General features: G+C 43.4%; 1 protein-coding gene across 3 annotated transcripts; it reads left to right on the plus strand.

The window, feature by feature from the left end:
- Positions 1 to 1,147: 1,147 nt before the first annotated feature.
- On the plus strand, positions 1,148 to 4,753 carry LOC122006398 (AP2-like ethylene-responsive transcription factor AIL1). 3 transcript variants are annotated; one of them, XM_042561887.1, is made up of 11 exons: positions 1,148 to 1,494; positions 1,600 to 1,721; positions 1,823 to 2,118; positions 2,221 to 2,794; positions 2,880 to 2,962; positions 3,086 to 3,094; positions 3,190 to 3,278; positions 3,363 to 3,448; positions 3,535 to 3,585; positions 3,668 to 3,744; positions 3,819 to 4,753. In XM_042561887.1, the coding sequence occupies exons 3-11, from the start codon at positions 1,842 to 1,844 to the stop codon at positions 4,457 to 4,459; spliced, it is 1,887 nt and encodes a 628-aa protein (XP_042417821.1). In that variant the 5' UTR covers positions 1,148 to 1,494; positions 1,600 to 1,721; positions 1,823 to 1,841; the 3' UTR covers positions 4,460 to 4,753. The 3 variants fall into 3 exon arrangements, with proteins under 3 accessions (XP_042417821.1, XP_042417820.1, XP_042417822.1); XM_042561886.1 differs by having other exon boundaries at positions 1,156 to 1,494; positions 1,814 to 2,118; XM_042561888.1 differs by having other exon boundaries at positions 1,165 to 1,494; positions 1,814 to 2,118; positions 3,375 to 3,448.
- The last annotated feature ends 4,863 nt before the right edge of the window (positions 4,754 to 9,616 follow it).

The raw sequence follows: 9,616 nt of genomic DNA on the forward strand, positions 1-9,616 counted from the left end.
TAACTACTCTGTGTATATGAACTGGCTGACTTAAGAATTGGTGAGGTGACCAGGGGACCATACGATGGGCCCTTTAATAAATCATTTTCCTTAGATTACATGACGTAGGAAAGGAAGTGGATGGAATGAATGTTAATATTCAAACAAAGTCTTTTTGAACCACTGAAATATTCATCCCTGCAGCCTCTGAAAAGAAATCGTCAAGATAATGCCATTGTAGATTGCTTGTTTTGTACTCACTCTCTCTGTCCATACTCATGTGTGATGAATATAAATCATACACGTGTGGGTGTAGGTAATAACAGAGATTATTCTCACAGCTGATTGCCTATGCATGCTTCTTTCGCTACAAACATGAGGTCCCCTGAGGAAACAAGACAGAGGTATATATGTATCAGAAATGAGCTGGTTTTATATGTTTGTATCTATCTTAGAGACCTTGTCCTTGAGTGAGCTTGCAGTACTAACATATAAATGATGAACATGAACAATGTTTTGACAATAAACCTTGTTCTTAAGTGAGAGGATCGTTATAAAACTGAAGCAAGATTAGTGAGAATGAGAGGAAAAGGCGCAATGGAATGATTTGGACATTCCTCCGAGTTAGGAGACATCGTGCCATTTGCGTGTGCAGTCATCATTGGGATGGTCAAAAAAGAACGAGGAACTAGAAGCATCCCTCTTCTCCTCTTTCTTTCCTGGTCTCTGTCTCTCTTCCATTCCATATGCTTTCCTGCTTCCTAATCATTCTCCAGGGAAAAATTGTCTATTTGAAGGCCATGCACACTTGCATGCCAATAAAAAAAGCCTCGATAAAGCCTTATGGAATCTCCTTAGCCTGCATGATAACATCACCATCCAACGTATTCCACTTCCCAAGCAATCAGCTATGAGCTTTGGTTGATTGTTTAGAGCTATGTGAAATGGCTATGATAATCATGATTGTATCAAGTTGTATCGGGGTGGTCATTTTCTAATCATTTCTAAGCAAATATCATTATAGCATGTTTCTCTTCATCAGTTTACACATCTTAGTGAGTGATGCTTTTATCTCCATTATTTTTTTGGATGACAGAGCTGTGTAAAGAGATAATAAATGGGAACAGGAGGAGCATAATAGCAGGTTTAATCGGATCCTTGGATTGCACTGCTATATCTAAGGTAGGAGGCTCGTACTGTGCTAAAGTGGCTGGTTGCACAGTTGTCTTCGCTCCCCAGTCAATCCATATGGCATCTCACATACACCAAACTGTGCAAAGAGCAACCTTGTTTTTGGTACCACAGTAACCACCTTAGTGCTCATTGATATCTAAACACACATCAGCCATGGCCAAGGGAAGGGCTTACTCAGTATCCTACTTCATGGATGCTGCCAAGCCAAGCTAACATTACATGTTGGTGTAACTGGCTGTCTGCTCCTCTTCCCATCTCTCTTGGACGAAGGTTTAAGGATCTTAAGAAAAGCAAGGGAAGAAAAAGCTACAAGCTTACATGGTGCTTCTCGGAACACAGATCCCTATGGAGTGCTGCATGGTTTTGTATTGATACAGATTTTTGTTTAGTGGAGGAGCTCAGCTAATTCCTCTTTTTTCCCTTTAGTTTATAGGTCCTGCGGTTGTGTTGCGGTAATCTTCTTCTCGAGTGCCTAGCTTTTTCCTGCCACATAGTTGTCGCAAGGGGGAAGACAATGGTTGGGTTATTTGTGTCGTAGACGATCGAGGGTAAAATCTTCATTGAACTTGTCTCTTTTTTTTTTCCGGCGCTTTCACGGAGATATGTTCATTAGTTTTATTACCTTCTTCGTCTTCTTAAGAGTGTTCAGCTAGCAGCGAGAGTCGAAGATGAAATCCATGAACAATAGCAGCAACTGGCTTGGCTTCTCTCTCTCTCCTCACAAGAACATGGAAGTTGCTTCGGAGCCGCCACATCATCATCATCATCATGGGAGCCATCGTCAGCTGATCACCACGGCTGATGTTTCTTCTTCTGCAGTCCCATGCAGCTTCTTTGTATCTCCCACCACCGGAATCTGCTATGGAGGGGAAGGAGATCAGGCAGCAGGGTTTTATTGCTCTCAGTTGCCTGTCATGGAAGCCATCACAAGATCACAGCACCAAGGTTACATTTTTTTTTTTTTTTAATTTGACCTCTTTTAGTTAAGCTCCAAACAGAACTAGTTTCCTGAAAAATCCTATACTCGTTCCTTTGCATGCCATGAAGGAGCCATGGCGTCTCCAACCCGGAAGCTCGAAGACTTCTTAGGTGGCAGCGGACCAAACACGGTCCCCCTCCATCAACACTATTCCAACTTCGAAAGGGAAGCAATGGCTTTGAGCTTGGACAGCCTCCACTACTATCAAAACCCACACCAGATTCTAGCGCAACATCACCAGCTGTTCTTGCAACCCTTGCAGGAAGGGATGTGCTCAGGCAACGGTATGTATCAGGGGGGACAGATCGAGGGAGCCATGGCAGAAGAAGACGATGGCCTCCCGAGCCTCAAAAATTGGGTGGCTGGGAGTTTCAGTGAGGAAGTGGGGATGGGCACCAGCTCCGTTAATGGCGCAGCTGGGTTCGGGGAGCTGCAATCCCTGAGCCTGTCCATGAGCCCTGGCTCACAGTCGAGCTGTGTCACAGCTCCAACGCTGCCGGTTTCTTCTGCAACTGATCAGTGCATGGCCTTTGGTACCAACAAGAAGCTGAGGTCTGTTAAAGGAAGCCAGAAGCAACCAGTTCATAGGAAGTCCATCGACACATTTGGGCAGAGGACATCACAATATAGAGGTGTCACAAGGTTAGTAATATTCAATGAGCCATTCTTTTCTTTAGCATGCATCCATTAGTATATTATGTTGCAAACCTTGTATCTTCTTCCTCAGGCATAGGTGGACCGGGAGATACGAAGCTCATCTCTGGGACAACAGCTGCAAGAAAGAAGGTCAGTCAAGAAAAGGAAGACAAGGTTAGAAGCATAAACAATCGCCCTTACTTCTAATGCTTCTTTAAGTTTTTTTATCAACTTTCATTAATATATCCCTTTGTTTTCATGCTTGGGAATGCCATAATTCTTTCTGTGCTCCGACAGTTTATCTAGGTAGGTCTCCTGAATTGCACTATATTGAATCTGCTTTGGTTTTATTGTTTTAATCTAAAATACTGTCTCTAAGCATCAACTTTGGCTCCCTTCAGGGGGGTATGATACTGAGGACAAAGCTGCGAGGGCTTATGACTTGGCTGCATTGAAGTACTGGGGACCATCAACACACATTAACTTCCCTGTATCTATCATCCATCGACTCATAGATTTTGTGTTTTTTTTATTACTATGTTTGAATTCCTAACAATGTTTTGCTCTCCACGAGTTTGATGCGCAGTTGGAGAGTTACCAGGAAGAGATGGATGAGATGAAGAGCATGAGCAGGCAAGAGTATGTTGCCCACCTAAGAAGGTATATCCACTGAAGATTTCTATACCGTTTACTTACTAAATCAAAGATGACTAAAACCTTTTTTTTGTGCCTTCAAATGCTTGCAGAAACAGCAGTGGTTTTTCTCGAGGGGCTTCGATTTACCGAGGAGTAACAAGGTAAAGGTCAAGTCGTTCGTAAGAACCATGTCGTTGTTCTAGCATCTTTTCATTATTTGTTAGTCTTCTGAACTTTCTGCAGGCATCACCAACATGGAAGATGGCAAGCTAGAATTGGCAGAGTTGCCGGAAACAAGGATCTTTATCTGGGAACCTTTAGTAAGTTCTCTGCATACTTAACGAGCTTCTCAATTCACTAAGGCCATGGTTATCATAGACTAGATCGACTTCAGGTACTCAAGAGGAAGCAGCCGAAGCATATGATATTGCTGCTATAAAATTTCGCGGGGTGAATGCGGTTACTAATTTTGACATAACAAGATACGACGTAGAGAAGATCATAGCAAGTAGTACATTACTGCCAGGGGAGCTTGCAAGGAAGAACAAGGCAACTGAAGCAGCTAAAGATGTTCACTCGGAGAAGAGTCTACATGGAGAACCAGCTGAAGTAGGCAATATTGCAGGTTCGGGGTGGAAGATGCTCCTCTATCACTCCACTGAGGCAGTTCCATCAGCTGGGCCTCATGACCATGAACCCTTGATGATCAATGGAGACTACAGGAGTCCTATGACATACAAATCAGCAATTCATGGTGGACTGATTGGCTCGGAATCAGGGAATTCAGTGCGAGCGGCTGACGATTCTGAGAAGCTAAACAATGCCCATCTATCAAACCACTCATCCTTGGTCACAAGCTTGGGCAGTTCTAGGGAAGGGAGTCCCGACCGGACCGGTCTCTCCACCATGTTTGCCTGTGGCCTTGGCACACCCAAGTTCAATCCCACTCTAAGTTCATTGGTTCCGCCACTGCAACTGAGGCCGACTACTTCTGCAGCCCAAATGCATGTTTTTGCTGCATGGAATGATGGTTAGTGCTGTCATGACTACTAAGCATGCGAGAAGAAAAGCATATTGGCTAAAGTGAAGGGATGCTTTTCTTTCCTTCTTTCTTTGTTTCAGATGTTTGTGAGAAAGATTGATGATTCATGGTCCATGTGGGATCGACATGCCAGTGCTTTCTCTTTCACTTTAGCTTTGAGGACGTCTAAGTGGTGATTTTTTGCAGAAAGCAGACGTGTGTGAGATGATGCTTAGTTTCTCTCCATTAGTTCGTTATGAAAAGCAGTTCAATGGCTTTAAGAAATGCAGTTTAATCTTTTGACCAAACATTCTCCTTTTTCGTGTGGACTTTGTTCATCCAACATTCTTCATCATTTTGATTTTTCTGAAGGTTGTAGATTCCCCCGATCATGATTCATTAAACAATGATAAATTTAGTAACTAGATCTCAGAGGACAGTCACAGTAGGTGGAACGATGAGTCAAGCCCATGCTGATCGGTACGGGACAAAAGTTATCAACTTGAACAGTCGTAACACAATTCGCCTCTTACTTTGGACTTCTGTAGTGGGTTTTGGCACCTTGCGATCGATGCTGTTCTTTTGGCCACTGCAACTCTACACTAACTTTGCTGGTGCCTTGTTTTTTTTGTTCATATCAGGCAAATGGAAACATGAATCTCTCGCCTCCTGTTCATACGCATCAATCCTGTTCATGGTTCTGTGAAACTGACCAAACATCTGGTCCGATGGCTCAATGAGTTTGAAACATGACTAATCTGCAGCACACATGATGAAGGGGTGTGTTTGCAGAGGCGAGCATGTGAGCGAACAGCTTGATGCCCTGAGCAATTGTGTTCCCAGAACTCAATCCTTCATTGAAGTGGAACACCACAAGACTGTGGAAACTGCTGGTACATCATCTTTAAGCGAAGCAAGCGATCAAATCTGATACGAAGGGGCCCTTCGGCCAAAAAATGAATGATCGGATTAACTCCCTGATCAAGGAATTGTAGCAGGTTGTCTGCAATCCCATCAGCCTCCTTCCATGAACTTAATTGTCTTGGTACTTGTAAATAGTACCGCACTGTGGGTCTGAACAATGTTTTCTTGGTGGTAAAATGAAGTTACGTTTAACCCATATGCTGTCTTTTCTTGTAAAAACTAGCCTTTTGTTGTTCAAAGCAAAGGAGGTGCCCAAATACAACAATACGTCTTCAGTCTAAAATCTAAGTGAAACAAGACCAAACTACAATAAAATAGCAAGTGTCTGACGATCATCATTTTGCTCTCTGTTTCCTCCATGATGTCTTTGATGTTGTCTGAAAGCGGAGAAGATGTTGTCTGAAAACGGAGAAGATAGTAAACTAGGGATGTGATTGTGGGGTTAACTAAACCGTGACTTCGCACGGTCCTACAATACAAAAGGTGTAGTACTGAGCAGGGAAGGAGTTTCCGACGTTGGCCCTACGAAATTTAAGTAAGTTCCTGACACAGTGGAGAATAGTAAGAATACTGTAATAAAGAACGTGTCGAATCGTAAAGTTGCGCATACCTCCGTTCGTAGATAGGAATCCCCTTTTAAGGTGTCACTGTAATATTTACGCACACATTTCAAAACATATGCACGTTTTCCAAAACATCTTAATAAAATATAATTCAAAAAGTATCACTGACATTTTTCTTTAAACGAGCACATAAATCTCTGATGTGACAGGTTAGAAATTTCTAAATGACAGTCTGACTGTTGGACATGCTTCGTTGTTAGTGACACAAGTCTTCAAAAAGGTATGATGAGATACACAGATAAACCCCATTGTAGGCCGAATGGACGCCGATCAAAGGTCGCTCGACAAGGACGTACTCGTTCGGTTATACTGAATAAAGTTATTTTCCTTTGTTCGGTCTTTTTGTTGTCAGAGAGCTGCCTTTCATCTGATCAGTCATGGCGTTTGGTCGGGACGAGAATTGGGAGATTTATGCCTTGTCTCTGACCATCGTCACAAGCTCCCTGTAGCTGGTCGTCCGAATACCCATGTCCGACCAACCATGCATCCTGTTCAACCCACTATGTCTTGCCAAGAGACCTACACTTTGATTATTTTTATTTTGACCTCCACATCCGTCATTCTTTCCTACTTTAACCCATCTTCTATGGGCCGTTTTCATTACCGTATCAGTCTCCTTCCCATAACACTTTGGACTGGAGGAGAATGATCCCTGCTGGTTCAAATCCTCTTTATAACAGGTGAATGCTTCGTGTGTGGTATGTTGGAAGAAATTTGTGAGTTCTTTAGATCGTTGACTTTACTTTGATTAATGGATATGTACTCATCAGTGGTCCCTCGTACACAAATACTAGAATTTGTTTTCTATTTTTACTGAAACTATGCTTTCGTGAGAAAAAGGGCCGGTTAAACAATACAAAAGGATCCGCTTCCATAACAGAGCGAGTACAGAAAAAGTACATGCAAAAATAATTTTAACGTGTCATACAAATTGGAGCCAGTCCTTAGAAATAACTGATACGGCGAATAAGAGCATCCGCAAACAAGGACATCCTCAAAAAAATCTCCTTTAATATCTTGTCAAGGATACCTCAAAAGTAAATTTTTTTATATATCTATCATTAAAAAAAAAAAAAAAAAAAAAAAAAAAACTTTTCAACAAGTTTTTGCATGGATCCCATATTTTTCCATTATATATATTTCTTCTCTTCTTCCTATTTTACCTTAAATATAATTAAATTTATATAGAATTTAAATCTATAAATTATTAACATTAGGAATATTATTAATAATTTAAAAAATACATAAACATTACCATATATGAAATAAAAAATAAAATATTATCGCAATTGATAATTTTTTTTTCTGATTATACCATATGATCCTGTCCGAATCAGGAGTCAACGGACACTGGTACGTGGCGCTCCCTGCTGGATCCTCGAGTGCTCCGGCGAACCTGCAGCAAAACCGAGCCGGGAGGGGTGTCCCGGCGACGGCCCTCCGACGCTCAAGTCAGGCGAGGAATAACAAAAAGGTGGCCTCAAGATGAAGACTTGCATACCTCCGGTGAAGAAATGGAGACCTTATATAGACCTCTCGAAGAAGCCTGGGCGCGCCAATCAAAGCAACCACCTGCTTTTGACCATGCCCAGGTATGGGTCTGTCAGAAGGATGTTCATGAGGCCATACTGCTACTGTATCAACCTTTCCATGATGTGACGGCAAGATCCTCCATCGTGCACTCTTGTGTACGGCGTAATCATCAGACATGCCGTTATTGACATCCCATATCCTGAGCCAAACGAATAGGCCGCTCGGCTAACCTTCGTACCCTCGCCCTTATCCTGGCCGAACGGACCACCCGCTCGGCCCTTCGGTCCCAGCCGAGCAGACGCCCCGCTCGGCCATTCGGTTCTCCCGCCTTGGCGTCGGAAACCCCAGCCCATGACTGGGTTATCTTTGGTTCCGCTTGGACCTACTCAGCTGCTCGGCGCGGCCATTAACCGCTTAGTCAGCCCTCCATCTGTCCTCAAGCTGAGACCCTTCAGGAAGTGGATCCCCCATTCTTACCGCCGGATCACTTGCCTTCCCTTCAAGTCTAGTCGAAGGAGGCAGTGAGTCCGACTGACTGGACTATGTGTCCGAGCGCTAGGGCCGTTCGGCCCTTCTGCCAAATTCAGCCGCTCGGCTCTTCGTTTTGGTTGTCTTGTCGCTCAACGTGGATGTTTGCTTGTCTAAATCTTCTCGAAAATCACGCAAATCCTCTCCATTAAGCCGAAGCATGCGCGGTATGGGCGCCTTAATTGCACCTGGTGACAGAGCGCCACGTGGCTCCTCTTGCGTGGCGGTGATGATCCGTACGATGGGACGCCGATTGCTTTGAAATGGACGGTTAGATGATGACCTTGTCTCCCGTGACCTGCATCCGACGGCGGAGGCCGACCGACCTCAGCCGTATAAAGCCTCCGTCTCCTTCCTTCGCCGCATATTCGCTTGCGCGTTGTCCTTCTGTCTCTTCCTCTGCCGTGACCTCCGACGATCCAGTTCCTGTTTTTCGGCGGCTACCATCTCACCGGTGATCCTTTCCGTCCGTTTCCTTCTCAGTGAGTCTTCTCCCTTCGTTTACAAGGTCTTCCCAACTTGTTTTGGCTCTTTTGTTCTCATTCCTTCGATTTCTTGCTATCTTTTTGCTTCTTCGAGATGGCAAGCTCCTCCGAACCCGCTGTTGGTGTTCATGGCCCTTGGTACCTGACCATGGAGAGTCGATTTGATGAGCAGGGTGCTCGGCGCCTTGTTCGGACGTATGGGATTCCTGATAACCATGAAATAGTTATAGCCGACCCGACTGACCGGCCCCATGACCCCCCGATCGGCACCATTTGTTTTTTTCTAGACCAATTCCAGGGCGGCCTTAGATTTCCTACCCATCCCTTTATTTTAGAGGTTTGTAATTATTTTCGCATCCCGCTCGGCCAACTTGTGCCGAATTCCTTTACGCTGCTGAGCGGGGTGGTCGTCCTCTTTAAGCTGCACAGTATCCCACTCGACCCCAAGATATTCCACTATTTCTTCTATCCCAAACAATCCGAGTTGGGCACTTTTATTTTCCAAAGTAGAATAGGCTTCAAATTTTTTGATAATATGCCGACCTCCAACAAACACTGGAAGGAGTTCTTCTTCTACATACGACTTCCCGAGCGGCCAGCGTTTAGAAGCAAATGGCAGACCGCTGTGCCTGTTAGAGTGTATACTAAAAGCCTAGCTTTTGGTATAAACATTTATCTAGAGATAAGAATCACATTGGTCAAATGTCTACATTTGTGATAAATGTAGTTGTTCAATTAATTTATATTGTAGATAACATGGTGTGTGGTGTCAAACACAGAGGATCATGTTATCAGTACCTTATAAATTATAAACAGTAGCTCACGACCAAAATGGAAAGGAACAAACCATTAGAAGGTCGTAGTGTAATTAGGTATCAGTTTATCTTGACTGTATAATTACACTAGTACACTCAGAGTGTATTGAGTAGGACCATTTGAGGTCGTTTCTTTTATACTGATTTTATAAAGAAACAAAGACCTCGGTTATTATGGAAGTGTGTGCTCTTAATCCTGAAATAATAACAAGCACATATATTTGATATTTATTTCTTTAATTTATCAATGGGTGAGATTTAGT

This window comes from Zingiber officinale, chromosome 7B, assembly GCF_018446385.1.
Source record: "Zingiber officinale cultivar Zhangliang chromosome 7B, Zo_v1.1, whole genome shotgun sequence".
NCBI classification, from domain to species: Eukaryota; Viridiplantae; Streptophyta; class Magnoliopsida; order Zingiberales; family Zingiberaceae; genus Zingiber; species Zingiber officinale.

Coding starts and splice junctions, on each gene's coding strand:
- LOC122006398 (XM_042561887.1), top strand. CDS start 1,842: ATGAAATCCATGAACAATAGCAGCAACTGGCTTGGCTTCTCTCTCTCT. Junction 2,795..2,879: donor CAATATAGAGGTGTCACAAG/GTTAGTAATATT, acceptor CTTCTTCCTCAG/GCATAGGTGGACCGGGAGAT. Junction 3,745..3,818: donor TCTTTATCTGGGAACCTTTA/GTAAGTTCTCTG, acceptor GATCGACTTCAG/GTACTCAAGAGGAAGCAGCC.